This window comes from Pteronotus mesoamericanus, unplaced genomic scaffold, assembly GCF_021234165.1.
Source record: "Pteronotus mesoamericanus isolate MK-2021 breed Mesoamerican mustached bat unplaced genomic scaffold, CSHL_Meso_final contig_74, whole genome shotgun sequence".
Taxonomy (NCBI): Eukaryota; Metazoa; Chordata; class Mammalia; order Chiroptera; family Mormoopidae; genus Pteronotus; species Pteronotus mesoamericanus.
In genome coordinates this window covers 33,273,416-33,293,997 of record NW_026555247.1, presented here as the reverse complement: position 1 = coordinate 33,293,997, position 20,582 = coordinate 33,273,416, and the positions used below count along the sequence as shown (strand labels likewise).

Sequence of the window (20,582 nt, the reverse complement as noted above, 5' to 3'; positions counted from 1 at the left end):
TCTTTAACAAAATCATGTATGTGAAATTTATATGCACATAAATGTAGTTTTCTTATTAATATTTTTTATTTGTTTTCATGTAGCTACGCAAATATTTTGCTTCCTTTGGAAATACTTGTTTCGAGTTAAGCCACCCGCTTTGTGCCTACCAATTCCCCAAGTGACTCTAGTTCATCAAACATATTTTAAATTATTTTAAATCTCTTTATGAAAAATAATGAGCCAAAAAAAAAAAAAAACAGATCCTTGCTTTGCTGTACCCTTAGCAGGGGAAAAAACTGCTACTTGTAATAATCCTCATTTTAAGAATACTGTTTTTACAGACATTTAACTAAAAGCCAGAAACAATATCTTGGGTTAACACTGAAATGTTTGGTCTACCTTCAACTTATAGATTTAATAATGGAAGATGCTTAAAAGTTTTGCCATCTTAATTTTAAAATATAAACTTCTACAAGACCAAAATATGTAATTTAATTGGATTAAATTATGTTTAAAATGAAATTTAATTAGAATGGACACCTACCTTTTTAATTGTTTTTGTCTGTACCAAAGCAAGTTCTCTATTCTCATCCGCTACGTACAAGGAAAGTTTCACATATGGATCACTGTAAGAAAATATTTCAGATTTAATAGGATTATACTTTTCATTTAAAAATTACAGAAAAAGAAATTAGCCAAAACCTAAGTGAAAATGCAAATATCAGTTAATAATTCAGTTTATGTAAATTCCACAAAGCAGTAACAGTTTTCAACACACCTCCTAAGTAAACATACCGAGAAGTTTCTATCAATGAGAACCAATGATGTCTATTTAGAAGTGAAAATATCATGAAAACTCATAGTCCAACTAACTTTAAAGGTAATCTTCCGGAGTAATTCAAAATAGTTAACCTGCTGTAGTTTTTTCCTAAACAATCATACTGTGAAAAGATTTCAAGAAAAAATATTTAAAAGCATACAAAATTTGTTCAGGTTAGCAAAATGTAGCTCAAAATTTTAGTTCATGTCTTATTTATATTGATTTCCACTATTTATATAAAAGTTATTTTTTAGTGGAGGTAAAAGATATTGTTCATTTAAACCAACAACTATCATCTTATGGATTAAAACAAACAAAAAAACAACTCAAAAACAAAAAAACTAAGGCCCAGGAAGTCAAGGAAAATTTGCCTGAATTTATAGATTTAAGTAAAGCCTATATTAAATTTCAGGTTACCTGACTACAAATCCCAAAGTTCCTATTATTTCCTTGGGAAATTGAAATCTTTTAACAAGAAGTGTATTAAAGGATTGTTTAATGTGAACTACTAAGAGTTTGATAAATCGACTCACACATTCGTTATTGTTGAGTTAACCTGGGAGACCTCAAATCTAGCCAAACTATCGCTTTGCAAAAATTTGGGATCCAAGTTCTTCCATTTTACACCTGACATCCTGAAGACCATAGAAAGGGCTTCCATGTATTCAGTCCTCCAATTTTCACTTACCTAATTATCTACAGCTGATAATTTATTTCTACCCACTTTGAGAATTATCCTTTAGTGGCTACACCATGACTATTAACATTTATTTTGCAACTTCCAGGACATTTCTAAAGATCAAACAATGTTGTTAAATGCTTAATAAGGCCATATTGATTTTTATTTGGTACTTCAATAAATATGCCACCCTTTAAGGAAAGAGAAAAGGTGTGATAAAATTAAAAGTTTGGCAGTAACAGGGTTATACTCAATAGACAAAAAACAGAAATCAAAAGTCAGTGTAAAGAAATATATAGGGAGAGCCTTCAGTGTGGTATTTATTACCCATAAAATACATCTTATGGGTAAGCTACAACACATCTCTTTAAAAAAAAACAAAACAAAAAACCAAAACAGCAGTAGAATTTGCTCAGTTATATTCTAAACATTCTGGTTTAGAAGAACGCTTGATTAAAGAACATACATCTGCTTTATTTTAAATATTTATTTATTTTTAGAGAGGGGGAAGGGAGGGAGAAAGAGAGGGAGAGAAACATCAGTGTGTGGCTGCCTCTCATGCACCCCCAACTGGGGACCTGGCCAGCAATCCAGGTATCTGCCCTGACTGGGAATCGAACCAGCGACCCCTTTGTTTGCAGGCTGGCACTCAATCCACTGAGTCACTCCAGCCAGGACAGAACATCTGCTTCTTTAACAGAGGCGTCTCCTTCTCCTTTTCTGGCCACCTTCAGCCTAATTAGAATAAAGATGAACCAGGAGATGGACCTAGTCTAGGCTTAAAGGCCCCAAGAGCACCTTTCCTAATCAGAGCCACGGTCCAGGCGCAGAGTCCGTGGACCGAGGTTCTCATATTTGCTCCGAGGTTCTCATATTTGCGCAAAACTGCCTGGGAGAGAGGGCAGTTAACACGCAGGCTGCTGGACCCCAATCCCAAAGGCACCCCCAAAGATCCAGCCAGTCTGGGGTGGGACCCTTGAATTTGCATTTCTGACAAGTTCCCAGCGATAATGATGCTCTAGATCCAGAAACCAGATCAAAGACCAGTGATCTAGAGAGTGTTTAGAGGGTATGTTTTTAGCTAGAGAAACTAATATTCTATTTCCAGCCACCAAGCTATTGCTAAAAAAAGCACCAGGCCTGATATCTCTGTTATCTCAGGCATAGGTTCCCAGTATGCCTTAGAGGTGCACGCACAGGCAGACACGCCCGCCAGCCCACGTCACGGAGAACTCCGTCAACTCTGCCGTCTCCGGTTTTCCTGGCCCTTGGCTACCATGACTGCTGCCCATTAGGTAACTGCAATAAAGAGCTGAGCGTTCTTTTAATAGAACATCCATGCTCTTCTACGAATCATTCATTGACCTCAGTTTATATCCCCTAAATAGTTTACAGTAAGTGACACACACTTACTGTAAACTACTGGGGGTTGACAGTGGCTTCTCTAAGTCTGGGACAATGTGTTCCAGTTGTAAGCGGAAGGCATGCCTGGGTATGTCCAGGTACGAGTAGGGACTAGGGTGTCTATAGGAAAGATCAACCAAGAAACTCCTGGAAGAGAATTCAGCTTGAAGACAGAAGCAAAGGCCAAGCTGTGGGTGCTGAGGAGAGAAAAATGGTATGCAAGTCCAAGGGGCGGGAACACAGGGTAACTGATGGGCTGGTTAAAGGGCAGTAAGATGTAAGTTCAAGGGAGGTGCTGGTGGGAGCTGCCCAGGCTGGTCTCAGGCCTCTCCGCCCTTTCTGATGGTACAGCAGTACCATTCTCAGCGACAGATATTTACTGAGTACCAGCTACGGGCCAAGGACTGTGCTAGGAGCACACACCAGTGCCGGCGAGCTGGGGAAAGGGTGGGCCAAAGAGAATGAAATCAACGCTGATCATACATGGACATTTATGCATGGCCCTTCCTAGCCCAGTCATGTGAAGATGACTGCATCTTCTCATTTCCGCAAGGTGAGAGCTGGAGCACAGGGCAGAGACGTGGGTCAGGGCATCGGGAACTAGAACATAAGCAGGAAGGTGCCAGGGCAGCCTGAAGAGTAATTGACGCTGTCTCAGCTATCAGCACACCGGGCAGCGGCACCACCAGCGGCACCGCCGTTACCGCAGGCCCAGCTCCCGGCCACCGGGAGGCATCCAGCCCTCGTCTGTTATATGCGCAGTACTCCCATACATGTCTCATTTGATCCACACTGCAAGCTTACGAAGCTGGCATATTTTTCAGATGAGAAAATGAGACAGATATAAGGCTGCTTGCCCAAGGTTAATCAGTAAGTAGGGGAGATGGGAAGGGAGGGATACAGGGACGCTTGGTCCAGAGTCCGGCTTCCTGAGGGCACGCTCCACGGCCTCGCTGCAGACGCTACCACTGACCACCAAGAGAGCTGGAGGGAAGGAATGTCTAGGGGCAGGAGTTTCTATAATTCTGCCATGTTGGAAAACATTTTGGATGGGAATGCTATTATGATGCAATTTCTACCTTTGCTGCGGTAGGAGGAAGAACAAGATGCCCAAGCTAAGTGCCCACTGTGCAAGGCCATACCTTGAGATTTTATCTTCTCAATATTCCAAATAACTAGTTGTGTAACCTTGGACATGTCACTTTAGCACGGTGAAGCTTTATTTCCATATCTCCAAAAGAAAGGGGTTGCACTAAATCAGTGGTTTTGGAACTACAGAGCCTTCGTCCTGTGTAACTGTATCAGGATAGCCTCAGTCTACTATTCCACCGTAATCTGTTTTATATATTGGGCTTCTATGTGAAATAATTATTGGACAGAGTTTTAGAACTTAAAAAAAAAAAGTTGTAGAGCCACTAGACTGGATGGTCTATTTTAGTTAGAATACTCTGTGTCTCAGAACAATTCAAACTTGTTTCTCATTATTCGTAAGAACGAGAGCCCCGGCCATCCTAGGTAAACATGGAGTTTCCTAAAGATGGAGCAGCAAGATGGAATAAGATCGCACCCTCTACCAAGAGGACATGAAGGGAGAGGCCAGTTTTGAGTCTCTGAGACTGCTCTTGACCGTCACTGGGCTGATATTTCCCTGCACATGTCACTCACTGGCTTCTAACCCGTGCAGCTACTAGGTGTCAAAATATATCATCTAAGCAACCAAAACAAAAAGGAAGAGGGGTGGGGTGTGGGTGGATTGGGGGAGGGGGTGTGTGTGTGTGCATGTGCGCGCCAAGCCTAAGGGAGGACAAACCTCACCACCAGCTTCTTTTCCAATGCTTGCGTGTGGTTTTAACCCAATGGCCTTCGTTCCTGAACATGGTGCTCTGCAGGACTGGTAAAAGGAAGAATTCAGCTCCCAGAGACTTCACAGGACTCCACACGAGCCCTCTGAGAAAGACGGAAGTCCTGGAAGAACCCTCTGGCCCCTGAAGCTGTACCTCGCAGATCCTCAACCCATTCCCTACCTTTGCTGCAGAAGGTCACCTGAGTCCGGGAGACAGCGGTTGTTTCCGATTACCTCCCCCCTCCTAAAGCCTCAGAAAGTTTAGGGAGAACACACAAGTAGCTCATCAGCAATTACTACTAGAGCAGGCAACACAGGGCGTAGGGATAGGTAGCAGGTTTTCATGTTACTTCCTTTTACACTGTTGTAAGATTTTGTTGTTGTTGTTCATCATTAATACATTTTATACTTTTTATACTTTTATAATGAAACAAAACAGGCGGGGTGTGGAGGAAAGCAGGCAAGAAGACCATGTATCTCTTCTCCGCTGGCACTTCTGCATTGGCGCCCTTGACCCTTCCACTGGGAAGCCTCACTAACCTCTAAGTGACCTTCAGACAGCCACGTGATCACTCTTAACTTCAGGTTGTATACGAATGAAATGGAACTGACTCAGAGGGTTACGGTGAGGATCGGAGAAAGTGATGTGTTAACACTAGCGCCCAGCTCGGCACCAAGCAGACAGCACATGCGTCCTACAGGAGACAGCCGTAGTAATTGGGATTCTATTCGCTTTTCTTTTGCAAGACTTTTGAGGGTCTCTGGTTTCTTCTTCTGAGCCCCTACTTGCACAGCGATTGCTGATTTGATTGGACATAAACACCTCACAGTGCACACTGGGTGCTGCCAGCCACAGGGCACTAAGTTTCCCTGCCTCCTCGTTACTCAAATCTGTGCAGAAGCCCCCTGGGGACTCTGGGTGGGGATGTAGAAACCAGGAATCTTATCTACAGCAAAGGTCACTCTTGGCAACTTAGCTGCACAGTCCTAGTGGCTGGTGTTCAGTACAATTCAGGGCCAGCAGTAACATTACTCTCTAAGAAGCTCAGTGCTTTGTGGATTAGATGAGAAGTTCCTATTTTGCAAACTTTTTTACTTTCTCTGCATAGTAAAGCTATATAGGCATCACATTCTTTCTTTCCAGTCTTTAAAAGAAGACAACAAACTTATTAGGATTCAAGTAACATCCTATTTACTGAGTGCCCACCATATTCCAGGCAAGGAGACAAGTGTGGGGAAGAAAAGACACAGTCCCTGTCCCCCATGCGGACGGGGCACAGAAAGGAAAGCAATGATTGTGGCTGTGAGCCAAGAACGTGCCCCGAAACACAGCGCTGCTGCGGCTGCTGACCCCCCGCACATCTGGGGCACCTGTCCTCAGGCACCCGGCCCCACCCCAGGCCTGCTCCAGCACAGTCTCTGGGGCTGAGACCCGGGGCTCTTCACGGACCAAGACTTCCAGGTGATTTCCATGCAGTGGTCCACCTGGGCCCCCTCTCCAGAGAGGCGTCTCTGAGACAGGGCGGGAGGGCCCAGAACAGAGTGAGAGTTTCCCAGAGGGAGGAGCACAGGCGAAGGCCCAGGAGCCGGATGGAGGACTTGGGGACAAAAGGTAGCAGGGGAGGGAGCCCCGGCTCAAACTGCAAGGAACTTGTACGCAATTAAAGAGCGGGTCACTGCCCTGGGGCCCCGTCCTGGCTCCCCCGTGGTAGCTGCATGCCTCTGGAAACCTCGCGTGGCCGCTCTGGGCCCAAGTCTCACCATCTGTCATGCATGCCATGGGGTAACAGCAGTACGTCCTTTACAAAGAGGCTGGAAGGAAGGTTAAAATTGCAACAGTGTCTGACATAGAGTGAGCACTCAGTAAACGTGAGCCACTGCCGCCACTGCCGCCACCGCCACCGCCACTGCAGCCAGCAGCAGCATCACAGGGCTGCTGTCACAGGGAAGACTCATGGGCAGACCCGCTGCCAGGCAACGAAGCAGTGGGCTGCAAGACCAGCGGGCAGACTCCTGCCCAGTGTGGGGAGGGTTTCAGCGGAGGTGGGGGAGGATCAAGAAGACAGACCGGAGCACGCCCAAAGGTGTGCTCCAAAGAGAGGGTGGCTGATGAGCATGAGGAGCAGCTTAGGAGGAGAGGCTGGGCCCACGCCAACCTCCAGCTCTTGGGCCGGGATAACTGGGTACCGTCTCAAGCTATAAAATGGTAACTGGTGCCCCGTAAAGGACCAGCAACATCACCCCTGAGAGAGCAGGATGCACAACAGACAAAGCAGCCTGTACCGTTCTGAGTCCATGAATTCCAAGGCCCTGCTTATGGCCTTGCTTATGTAAGTCAAGACCTCCTGCAGAGCCCTCTAGACAAATGAGGCCATCACACTTGGGGCTCTGCAGGCTTTCACTCCGGGTCCCTGATGATGCCTTTCAAACGCTAACTCTCTGTCGCCAGAGAATCCTAATGATTTCCTGTGATTTAAACTCGAAGTCTCAAAGTTAGAATTGGCCTCCAAAGTTCTTTGTCCAGGTTGGGGGTAGAAACCACAAAACGTTTCCTGAATGATCTTAGGTTCCTCCGTAGTTTTCACCGAGTCTGTCATGTCCAGAGAAAAGAATACCCGGGAGATTCAAGCCGTTCACTCACAAACAAGGCACCTCCTCTGCACACAGACTTACTTCTGAGAGGGAAAAAATAGGAGGGTGACACCACCCGATCTTGGACACATGAGCCACACCAGAAACTGCATGAACTCAATGGCTAGAAGACAGGTCCTGTTACCTGGAATGAAATCTTAGAGAGTCTAACATGCCAAAAATGCTCAAAATAAAAAGCCAGAAGTATCTGCTCTCTCATGAGAAGTCACCAAAAGACCTTGGTCAAAAACGCATCTTGATTTTGCAAAAACACAAAAAAAGAGAAGAGAGCTTTGTAATTATTCTCAACATGGAACCCAGAGCTGAAGATTCTGCTTCCTCTCTCTGAAACTCTTTTCCAGCCATCTCAAAGACTTTATTTATTTATTTTTAGAGAGAAGAGAAGGGAGGGAGAGAGGGTGAAAAACATCAATAGGAGAGAGAAACCTCAATCGCTTGTCCCTGACATGTCCCCAGGTCCCCTGGTCTACAACTCATGCACGTGCCCTGAATGGGAATTGAACTGGTTGCCCTTCAGGTTTCTGGGATGACGTCCAACCCACTGAGCCACGCCAGTCAGGGCTCCCCTGTTATCTCCAGGAGAGATTCCAGGGCTGCTGCGCCACACTGATCTCCGCTAGCTTTGAAGACTTCACAAAGGGTTTTCATTCCACCTCCATCACCATTAAGCAAGACCTTCTGGACCTGCCCGCTGCTCACCCTTGGGGGACACACTGAACAAGGACAGTCGGCACTGATGCATCCTTAACGGGGTGATGTCTGACCCTCTCCATCTGAGTCACTGACATGGCCCGTAACAAACAACGATCTTTCGCTCATTTTTATCATATTAAACAGTCGTTGCTGAGATCCACATATTTTAAAGGGGGCAGGCAGTGAGGAGAAGGGGGAGGAAAGCACATTTGCCTCCACTGGGCAAAGCGTTCATGGGGGATCACGTTCAGACAGCAGCCAAGCTGGAACGACACCGCCTTGACCACCGGCCCTACAGTGCCCTTCCCGGACACCTGGATAGCAAAGGACAATAAGAAAGGTCTTCATCTTCAGCCATGTTTTCCACCTGCGGGGGCACCGCAGCCAAAACTGGGAGGAAGCGGCAATTCTTCCCTGTAAAATAACATTGCTCAGTATCCTGCTGGGACAGCCTGTACAGGTCCCAGGTCTTGGCGCCCTATTAGCAAAGGGCAGAGGGCTGACACTGCATGTCACATGGCAGAGATCAAATGTGTTTTGACTACCTGATGTGTTTGCACACTGAGACTTCACTAACCCAGAACGTTTCATTGGAAAACCTGTTTTGTAGGTTTCCTCATTCTTTTCCACTTTTACTTTTTTAAAAAAAAAATCCTCACCCAAGGATATGTTTATTGATTTTAGAGTGAGAGGAAGGGAAAAGAGGAAAGGGTGGGGAGAGAGAGGAGGGGGAGAGAAAGGAGGGGGAGAGAGAGGGGGAGAGACAGACAGACAGAGACACCGATTGGTTGCCTCCCATACCCACCCCGACTGAGGAATCGAACCCGCCATCTGAATATATGCCCTGATCGAGGGTTGAAACCGCAACCTTTTCTGTGTACAGGATGATGTTCCAACCAACTGAACCACTCAGCCAGGGCTCCATTTTTACTATTATAGTCAGTGTTACATAAATTACTGATAAAGAAATAACACAAAACACAAATTAAGGGGAAAAAATTACCTAGATAGTGAGGAAAGAAATAAAATATATGTATATATGTAATCATATTGAAACTGAAGTTTTCAACTAACATTATCAAAGACACTTTCTAAAGAGAGGCCATCATTTTAATACCCTACTACTTTAAAGAAATCATTACAAGTTTTCTGGAAAATGATATCGCAGGAAGTATAAAAACATCCTAAGTGTTGATGCCTTTGATCAACACATCTATTTCTAAGAATTAATCCCAAAGAAATAATCAGAGAGATGCAGGCAAATATTTACCTACAAGAGATGCTCATTACAGCATCATAGATAAGAAAAAGAAGCAACCATCTAGACTAACAGAGAAGTGAATAATATATTAATCATGGTCTAATCATGGGCTAGAATATCACAAAACATTAAAATCTTGTGTCCAAAGAATATTTTTAAGTGGGAAAAATAATCATGGTATAACATTAAGGAACAAGCAAGATCTAAATATGTGACTAATTCTATATATATGAAAGTAATTAAGAAAAACAGCTGAAGTTAATAGTTCTTTCCAGATAAGTTGATAAATTGTTTATTTTCTTGTATGCAGTTTTTTTCTAAATTGTCTACTGTTGAACAAGTACTGCTTGTATAAATGCAAAAATTTATGAAAAATTTATGAAAAAATTTACAAAAGTAGTAGTTACACATATGCTTCAGCTATAATGCACTCTTCAGTCGCTCACTGAACCCTGTAATTTCAGGGCTACACTTCAATAACAAATCCAAAAGGGCTTCAAATATTTTTTTTCTATCCAGAAAGTTGCCTTAAATGGATGACTATTGAAGATTCATGAAAGAATATGCATATACATTCCAGCCTTTGAGATGTACTAGAAGGCATGAAGTATACTTTAAAATAAATCATTTGTCACAAATACTGGCAATACTCAGTCATAAATACATATGATCTTTCAAAAAATACAACAAAGTAACAGTCCATTTACACACAAATGCACCCTTATGTTGGTCCTAAGCCGGCAGAAGAGGCATTGAACATTACAGTTCAGGCATATTCTATAAAGCTGCTGAAAAATACTTTTGGACACTTCAGTTATAATTTTGTTTGGAGCAAAGAGTGGCTTACCCTTAACCTAAAGCCTTCCCAGTCACTCAAGTCTTGAGCTCCCTAGTCGGGAGCAAATGTCCTTGCCCCTTGCCATCGACGGCTGGTCCCCTGGTGGTCCCACCCTGGGGTCATACTTGTAGGGAGCAACGTATCTCTAAGATACTTATATGTTCACTTATCAAATGCCCCAAAGAATATATTCCTGCTTACAGAAGTACCATCAGCTGGTAAATTTTCCGTACATTGTTTCACACAAAGGGTAATAAACTTCTAGATCTCCAAAGAAGTAAAATGGACAGGAATTCTAAGAGCAGTACAGGCAGAAACCTTGTACTTATGACAGGGCACATGTGTTAACAACAGATGCATAAATGGCTATCAAGTTAGAGTGCAATGTATATGGCTCTCCCATTTAAGCATCCGCGGACGGAGCCATCTTCTCTCCCAGTATTTTCTTTCTGGTCTCTGCTGACAAGGGAATCCTGGGCTGGTTGACCAGAGGTTTGAGTCTTACAAGTCCTTTGGATCCCAAACGATGGCGGGACCTAATTGCTAAATGACCCCCCAGAGAAGTTCTTTGAAAATCAGACAGGTCGACTCTATTATTTAAGCAATATTTTATACTCTAGCAGAAGCAGAAAGAATATTTGCTCAATCTCTTAGCTCCCCAGGCCCGAGAAGGCACTCTAGGCTGGGCAGATGCGAAATCCCCACAGAGGAACTCTGGTGTCACAGAGGAACTCTGGTGTCACAGAGAATGCTAGCCCTGTGAAGGATCACGAAGTTGCTGAGCTGACTGCGGACAGTCTAGTACTCCCCACCCGTGCCCTGATCCTGCCTTAGGATGGCCGGCCCCTCCTTAGAACAGACTACTCCTCACCTTTCCCCAATACCTACCGAGGGCTTCACGCGTGCTCTCTCTTGGCTGTGCCTACACTCTGATGGTAATGATTAACTAGAACAATCTAGAATATAGCTATACATGCCCCTTCTGTTGTGTGTGCCTAAGAAGAGGACTCTGGAGCAGGTGCAGATACGTTAGTTCCACATGGAACCACCACCACGGCCAGGGCGAGGACCGCAGGCCTGCACCTTGGGAATTTCTAGGGCAGAGGTTCTCGGACTGTGGGTGGTGCCACAGTGACCTGGAGGACCAGGTTACTACACAGACTGCTGGGCCCCAACCCCAGAGCTTCCCATTCAGATCTGAGGCAGGAGCTGATCCTCTGCCTTTGTAAGAATTTGTTCATCTGGGAACCGCCCTTTGGGAACCACTGAGACTCCGTCTTTTCTTCTGTTTTTCCAGGATCCAGCACAATGAGCTCATGCAACTCAGCATTTCCGCCCACCACTATCCAATCACTCCTGGGGCACGGGGTGCAGCTTCATCTCTACTGGATGCCAAGGGCTTTGCCTCGCCTTCTGTGCTTCCTGGAGTCACTCGATGCTACCCATGATCCCTGGGGTCACAGCAAGGGCAACTACAAGGCCTACCTGTAACTCTAACTCACCTGTCAGTCCCACTTGTTTATTTCAAGGGGGTAAGGGGAAGAGAGTAAAGGCAAGTTGGTTCTTGCCAATTTAAGAAAACACTATTGTCTAGTTAGAGTAATATTACAAGGAGCCTGTAATAATAAGGGCCCGTCAGGAATTCAGCTCTCAAGGAAACAAGGCAAGGGGGGACTCTGAGACGCAGTCGCCTCGACCAGCTGCTCTGCTCTGGCCTGACCCTGATGATGCTGACCGCCTGCTCACCTAGCCACGCCCCTCAGGGTTCAAAAAGTCAAGCCAACGCGAATGTCACAGGACCGAAATTCAAAGATACCTTCTCAATTGCCTAAAAAGCAGGTGCACTGACGCAGAAGGGCGCCGAGATCGCCAAGTGCGGGAAGAGATTCCTCAAATCAGCGCTCTCCTCTCACCAAGTCCATTCCTGGCCAGTCCCACCCGCGCCCTTGTGATTGAAAAGGAATACCGCTGGTCAGGCAGAGGGACTTTGAACTTGATGCCAAAGTGGAATCCACACGGACTTGGGCTGAACTAGGAAAGAGGGCAAATTCTAAGGCAGGAACTACTCAGGGAGTTCAGCCCTTATGGATGGAACAGGGAGAAGAAGGTGTGTTGAATGAACTCTGGAGGAGCCGTCGGTTCCCGGAGCACAGCTCACGCATCACCTTGGCCGCACTGCCCGCTCCGGGATGCGAGGACTAAAGATGGCTCACGGAGGGAATCAGTGTCCCCCACATTGCACAGATGGACCCTGCTGAGGCCCCCGAGCGCTGGGTGCTCAGGGACAAAGGTCTAGCAGAGGGTGACACAGCTATGCTGAGTGTGGGCTCCACAGGGACAAATTTTGGAGGGCCAACAGGGGACGTGGCGGAGGAGAGGGAATGGGAGGACAGTACTGCGGGGTATTTCCTGTGCACACAGAAATATCGGCCTCCCTGCCCCACAGTGTTTACTACATGCCAAGAACTGCACTGAGCACTTTCTGTACAACCTTTTCTTTGACATGCGTTGGAACCTTCGAGACTTCTCAGGGGCGGGAATGACAGCAGTGCCCGAGGTACCTCAGGAGCCAACCCCAAGCCCAGTCCAGCTCTCACATCAAGAATCTGTCTTCTTACAGGCAAGATTCTTTAAGGAAAAGGGACTCCTCCCTCACATGGGGTTCACATCCACATGACACATGACCGCTTCTGAAGTCTGAAGGGTGACAGCCATTCAGCGGTGCAGCTGCCAGGGCAGGAGAGCCGCAAAGTGCAGGCCGCAGACGCGGCGCTGCCCTGGACACAGAGAGAAAGCAGAGCAGCGCATCTTGAACAGCTCCTGCGATGTGGGCTAGATCTTTCCCTCCAAAAGATATAGCCCCTCGTATCTCAGAATGCAACCGATCACAGAGGTAAACGAGTTAAAATGAGGTCATGAGGGTGGGCCCCCATCCAATGTGGCTGCATCCTCATATGAGGGGAAGTTTGGACACACAGACAGACATGCGCATGGGAAGCTGGGGTGAACCAGGAGGGAGAAAGGGCCACAGAACTGGATAGATGTCCCTACAAGCCAAGGGCTGCTAAGGACGTGAGAAGAGAGAAGATGCAAGAGAGGTGTTTTCCCCAGAGCCCTCTGAGCAGGGCCTGGTAGACACCTTCATTTCAGACTTGCAGCCTCCAGAGCCGTGAGACGACACATTTCCGCGTTTTTAAGGCCCCGGCCCATGGTACTTGAGTGCACCGCGGAAACACACCCTGGCATAAAGCCAGCCCTTATCCGAAACCCTGGGGCCGAATGTGCTACAGGGCTCGGGCAGTCTTCCTTTCAGAACGCTGATTCTATTTCGATTATTGTGTAACACCCCCAGGAGGGGACTGCGTGTGGCAGCCCCGTTTTCCAATGTTAATAATGTGTGCTGCAATGTGTGTACCCATGACGCGGTCCACACAGAACCGGAACTACTCTCAGGGCCCGTCAGGCCAGGCTTTGCTATCAAGGAAATTTCCTGCAAACCTACAAAAACACTTTCAGTTTCCAGGGTATTTGCATTTTCACACTGGAAGTAAGAGATGATGGACTCATTCTAAGTTGCACAACAACACGTAAAATACGTGTGCTCCCCAGGCCCCCCGCGGGCCACAGGCCGGCTGCCCTCAGAAACACGAAGCACTGCCTTCGAAATCCTAGAATTCCTCAGGGAAACCAAGCGTCCTCTCATCTCTCCAGAAGGTAACTCGCAAAATAATTTTTTTCATGTTTTATCTTCAAGGCTATTACTACACATGCAAACAAACCCCCAGACACTTGACCTTCCCGTAGGCTGAATTCTGTTCTATAGAATCATAAGGCTTTTTTTTTTTAAATTGACATTTAAAAGAGGGAAAAACAGTTATGCCTCAGAGAGAGAAAAACCCAGAATCAATAGAAAAGGGACAATGACCCACCCCCACGCGGGGGAGGTGATGAGCATCGCGGGGCACAAATTTTCTCCCCAGTCAGGCAGATAAGTTCTACGTGGCAGCTGCATTTCCTAGCCCCGTAAGCGTCAAAAAGAAAGAGTGTTTATAGAAGAAATGAAGTCCAATCACATCTCCAAAGCTGGATGCACATTGGAGGCATTCCCTTGTGTTCAGATTTTTTCAAATCCTCCCTGAAGGATATCGAAGGGACTCTAAAGCCAGTGGAAAGCAGGTTCTATTTATTAGCAGGCATCATTCCTACTCACACCACGCCCCACCTCATCGAGCTGTGTGTGTTTGAGCGATAAGGCTTGTGCTCATAGGTGATGCTACTTCATGGACACATGTGTTTCTCTTTGTCCCCTGCACCCTGAGGAAGGACGTATTCATCACAGGGTGAGAGCACACGGGATCGATGACGAGAAAGGGGATTCCATAAAATAAAATGCACCTTTGCCATAAGAACTGTGGTGGTCAGCTCTCTGTGACCCTTAAACAGAACTCAGATAGCTAGCTCCCTGCTTCACTGCTGCTCTGCGCTTAAGAATTTCTATGAGGCAAGAAGTGCAGAATCCCATTAAACCACTTGTCAATCAGTAAGAGCTGCATCTGTTTGGTTCCCACATACGCCAGCCTAAGACCTTCAAAGTTTTCAGCCCACTTACCCCTGCTGCATCCTCTCTTAGGGGCGATTCCTTGTTTTCTCCTCCCGTGCCCAGGGTAATCCCAGCTCCTTCTAGGCTCCAGGCAGCCGGCGCGTCCTCCTCCTCCGCCCGGAGCGAACCACCCGCAATAACCAGCCTCTCCACACTCTGCTTTCCCACAGGCACGACTGTTGACACCACTCCTGAGTCATGTGTCTTTCCGCACTATTTGCCCTTTTTTTCGAGTGTGTAGATCTTAATTCTCTTAAACCAGCTGCGAGTTCCTCGTCTGCTCTTTCCACAGAACCCTGTAGACAGTAAGGCCCCAGTCAACCCTTCTGGACTTCCTACCCCTCCCTGTGATAGGGCAGCTTCTCCCCAGGGCCAAACGTTTGGAAACGTTGTCTTGCCCAATTTATCAAAATATAGGATTCTCAGTCTACCGCCTACCTGATAAAGATCAACTAGATACAGAATGTGCATTCCACATTCATTGCACTTTCTTAAACTTGCTTCACTTTCCTGGTCTTTCCACCATGTGCGATCCGTAGGTTCATTTCCAAGAGTATCCTGAGGTATAAGACCAAATATAGTCAAAGAAAACAAAATTGGGGGGTTTCACAGTGAACCCCATCTCAGCAATAATATTACCTGATACCAAAAACATCATGGGCTACTTTTGATTAACTGAAGGCAAACCTCTTATGTCAGCCCTATGGAACTGACATACTCCTGTGTGAGACACTTAATATTCAAATCAAAAGGGCACGAGAAATACTAATATTTGAGGATGAACTTAAGAAGAAAATAACATAACAATTAATCTCGGAAACTTGATTAGGCTGTGGATAATCACTTGTAAACTGGAAAGGAGATTCATAACAATAAGTGGATCACTAGCTTATTATGTACCATTATCAATTTTAGTTCCTACTGCGTGAGTTCTCAGTGTTATTTTCCATGCTTTTGTAGTGTGCTGCTGATTTTTTCCTCAACTGTAAAAAGGCCTCCTTTCAAAATAAAGGTGCATAAGCCTCCATGTAGATGTGAATTTTCACACACCAAACAGCCCTTCCTGCAAGTAGATGATTAAGAAAAACACTCGTTGCAATTAACCTCAATATTCCATGCAGCTGACGTGGACTGAGATCCTGTTAAACAGCAATCACAGTTACGTGCCACAAAAACATGCCACTTGTGGATGCAGCAGGTGGGACCACAAAGTGAGACAAGGTCTCCCCCCCGCCCCCACTGGGTCATTAGTGGGGTAAGGGTTTTAGGTGACCTCAGGCAAGGTGAACAGGCAAGTGCAGGGCCCCAGTCTGCAGGAGTAACATTCAGCAACTACACTGAAAAGCAGCCCGTGGCCTCAGCAATGAATGTCCAGACGGCGCGCCTGCCTGCAGCATGCCTCCTTACAGCTGAACGTAAATTCGACTCGGACACACACGATCTAAGTGCAAGAAATGGCGTGTGAGGGGACCACAACGCACTGCAGCCAGAGCCCACTCATTAACTGTCCATTTGATTTATACTCCGTATATTCTATAGTCTATGATCTCGAGGGCCTCAGGCTTAGGCACCAGGCAGACACATTAAAGAACTTCTGGACACCCTGACCTCAGTGACTAGGCACCTCACGGGCAATTCTGCTGCCAGCGCCAACATCCTCTATTCCACACCTTGCTAATGTGGCCAGGTATTAACCCCATCACCCACACCGAACACGTGGGAATCACCCGCTCCGAACTGGCTCTTGCGACCTCAAAGATCAAGTGCCCGTTATTGTGACATACAGTCTGCCTGGCTCTGGCCCCTGCCTGCCCCTCCAATGTCACCTCCCACGTGCCTTCCACATTTAGCCAAGGGGGACTTTCAGTTCTCTGAGCACACCATGCTTTCTCCTCTACTGGAAATGCCCTGCCCCCACCGTGCCTGCACAAGACCGGCAGGGCCAACTCGGCTGTCTCTGAGGAGACTTCCCAACCCCGCAGTCCCCACTCCTGTTGGCAGCCGTCTGTCAGTCACTGATTGTTTACTTTGGTGTCCATTTCTGCTATTGATCTGGAAGGTTCTTGCCAACAGAGCCGTGTCGTGGTAATTTGTGTATATGATATTCCACTCACACAATAAGTCTGCAACAAGTAACTGCTTGGCAGGGTATCGTGATGGCGTAAGGGCAGGCCAGGCACATGGGGTGGTGGCTGGGGTCCGTCTCCGCAGCAGACCGATCCTGGAAGGGACCGCTCCCCCCACCACGGGACAGGCAAGCTGAGCGACGGCCAGCTCTCATCTTTTAAAGTACAGCAGTGCTAATCCAGGAGTGGGTCGGATGGAAATAAAACCACCTCACTTGTGATTTCTTGGTTATTTTTCTCACTTCAAGACAAAGAAACAAAGAAAACCAATAGCATTGGAGCAGCCGCAGAAAGTCAAGGATAATCTGCTCTGAGGGCATTGGAACAGGCAGCAATTAATCAAGGATTAGGGCTCAGTCAGACCACAGAGGACGCAACCCTGCAGCGTGTTGACTGCTGAAAACCAGAGCGGCAACGAGGCAGGGAAACCCACAACGGGTCATGTGCGCGCCAGGCCATGGGCCGGCCTGCAGGGAGCCCCCCACAGTTCTTTCCCTGGGGACAGAGCTCTCTGTGTGACAGAAGCCAGGGGCTCAACTCCAATCTCAGAAAAAGGACCTCAGAAGGAAGGCTGGCACTGACAATCATCTCAAAGTGGTGACAGCCACCCAGTCAACTCCTTCCTACTAATGCACAAAGGTATGGCGAGGCGACCTACAGCAACTCCCTGCCAAGTACTGACAGCTCAGAAGAAACCCCAGCCTCCACTGGGCCAAGGCAGGGCTGCGAAGACCACACGGAGGCGCCACCACAGGGCCTCCGGGGCTCGGGTGTCTGGTTTCCTCTCCTGCTGCTTCGTGCAGCTAATATTCACCGAGCACCTACGACGTCTCAGGCACTGGTTTGGGCACCTGAGAGGCAACAGGGAAGGGAACACGGAAAACTCCCGACCCTTGTAGAATTGACACTGTAGCAAAGGGAGACAGGCAGTCAGCAACACAGAATCAAGTAGTACAGAGGGTTAGAACATGACAAACTAAACAGGAAAAAACCCAAAACAAAACACCGCTGGCAAAGATGACTGATGTTGGGAGGTGAACAGAGGTGCTAGGTGCACTTTTAATAGGTTGGTCTGGGGACCTTTCTGAAACAGTGATTTTGAACAACTTGAAGGAAATGGGACACCATTAATTGGGGGAAAGATCCCTCCCAAGAATATAACAGCTGCACATTTGAAAAGACAGGATTCTGTTTCTTCTTTTACAGATGCTTTGAGCAAGACAGCAACGTAATTGAGGGCAGGCACTGCGCATGCGGCAAGCCATACCCACATGTGTTTGCTGGTTCTGCCCCCCCCCCGCCCCCGCACCTGGAAATTATCAGATGTCACCATCTCTATCAGCTAACCTCATCCAACAGCAGGGATCTCCATACTCTTTACTTCAGCACCTGGTGAGCTGCTGCTGTCCTGGGGAGTGACGTTAAACCACAACCGACCAGGGCTTCCCCTGCCCCTAGAAACCCTCGGTCATGGTGACCTGGCAGACGCCGAACACATCACCTCCTCAGGGATGCTGGGTTAAGGAGGTCTGAAGTACATAGGGAGCACATCTCAGAAATGCCTTGTTTACATGTGTTCATATTCACCCCCCCCATCCCAATATTTATCTTATAGTTTCAAAACAGTAACAATTTACAAGCTTGGATCCCATAGGTTGCTATGATAAACCTTGACTTGAAAAAAAAAAAAGACAAATGAGAGGTCAAATACTGGAGGTCACGTAACCTAACACAACCCCATTGGGCACATGACGAAGCTTGCGTTCTGTCAGCGGCACACATTCCACCGCTTCTCTCCCTCGCCTGCCATGCCTCTTACAGGGCAGAATGACTCATTCACGCAGAGCCACTCCAGAGGGGGTGTTCGTAGTCCCCGATATTATCTAGATAAGATGATACTTAAACATGTTTGATGAGTGAATATATTGTTTTCCAGGATATATCATTTCATTTTGCTCTAAGATCAATGACCACTTACCCTTCTATGTACAGTAATTTATACATTTCTATGGGAAGGATGTTACAAAGAATACTTTAAAGCACGTTTTCTAACCACTACCCTAGTGTCGGCCACAACTTCCACGCAAAGCAAAAATGGGCATCCGCATCCTGGAAGACATTAGGGGCTGCCATGCAGGAGGGAAAGAAGCTTGCCCACCTACGCACCCGTTCTTCCTGTCTCCTGACGCTCACTCCTTTACAGCCCCTCACACTCCCGCAAGGACAGTGCCTGCTCACTCGGTCACTGTCGGTGGGGAGGCAGGGGCGGCAGAGGGCTGCGCAGCCACTGGCCAGGCGCTGAGGGGCTCTCGGCCTCCCCGGAGCCCCCTGGCCTTCCTAGCACCTGCCTCCCGAGGAGCCCCATGCGGCGCTCAGGGCAACGCTGCTGAATACATGAGCTTCACCGCAAGGTGGGGAGGTCCCTTAGGCTCTAACTGGTGCACTCTCAGTTTAGAAGCGCACAAATTGCTTTTTATTTTGTTCCCTGCCCATACTTCCACCCTGCCCTTAAGGAAAAAAAAAAAGGAAAGAAAAATATAGATGTGCACATACACAATAAAAGGGAAATTTAATTATGAGATGGGTCATACCTAGGATTATGCGGGTGGAGAGCCTGGGGCCCTCCCTGCCCAGCGGTGAAGGGCGGGGGCGGGGCGGGGGGCAGAGGGCGGGCAGCGGCAGGGGCTGGGCAGTCAACGAGTACGCAGCTGCACTCACTGCTGGGGGGTGCGGTCCTATCCCCAGGCCAGTCACTATTGCCACACGAAGAGGCTGCCTCTGTCATCAAAGCCTCCTGGGCTGCCTCACGCTCCATATCAAATTTTAATGGTAAACCCCACAGAAGGGTGATGCAGGGTTACCTGTGCAGGGGACGGAATGGGGGCCCTCACTTCCTCCTCTCTTGCTTGCTCTCCCTTCTCCGGCCATGCCTGCCTTTTGGCTTACATACTCTTGCTAGCTGTTACGATCTTCACTTTCCTCAAAACCAAAGCTCCACTTGTGCACACGCACACGAGGGAAACCACTTGACCCTTAGTGTGTGGCCTCCCATTAAAGAACAAAGACTTGAGGGGAACGTTAATTTTTTAAAACCCGTTAACAAAATTAGGGGACACATTTTCCCAGTCTGATTAGTCTTATAAATCAATTCTTAATTGTCTTTGATTGCCATCCTCACTCAGCCCAGTGCTTAAGAGCTGTTGAAGTATATATTTAAAATTAATCAGTCAAATGAAAAAAGAATAAGGTAAGGAAAGGAACAGTCAAACATCAAAGAATTTTAGCTTAATGAAAACTGCCAAGCTTAAAGGAAAAAGAAATACCCCTCAGTGTCTAGCACAAAGATATTTAATGAATATTTGGTAATTAATGGACTAAAAGGATAAGATGATGACAAATTATTTTAAAGTAATAAACAAGGCATTACAAGTGACTTAAATTGCCTTGTCAATGTTTTGAAATTGTCACATGAATGTAACACCAGACAGGAGAGTACCCAAAAAGAACAAATCTTTCAGACAGATCCCTCACTGATGAGTCTACATATAATCATGCCCCTGAAACCCTCAACAATGCTTTAAATGCCTTAAAACCTAAAATGCCTTGAAGCCTGCCACACCATTTGCTTCAGCGAAACCAGAGACTTCTTTGAGTCTCAAGCTTGTCTACTTAGCATGGCAGACT

General features: G+C 46.9%; 1 protein-coding gene across 3 annotated transcripts in view; it reads right to left on the bottom strand.

The window, feature by feature from the left end:
- NEDD4L (NEDD4 like E3 ubiquitin protein ligase) overlaps window positions 1-20,582 on the bottom strand; it is a 298,669-nt gene that overhangs the window by 133,567 nt on the left and 144,520 nt on the right. For all 3 annotated transcript variants that reach the window (XM_054583731.1, XM_054583732.1, XM_054583733.1), the window contains one exon: window positions 527-608. In XM_054583731.1, coding sequence (XP_054439706.1) covers window positions 527-608 — 82 coding nt within the window. The remainder of the gene's footprint in view (window positions 1-526; window positions 609-20,582) is intronic.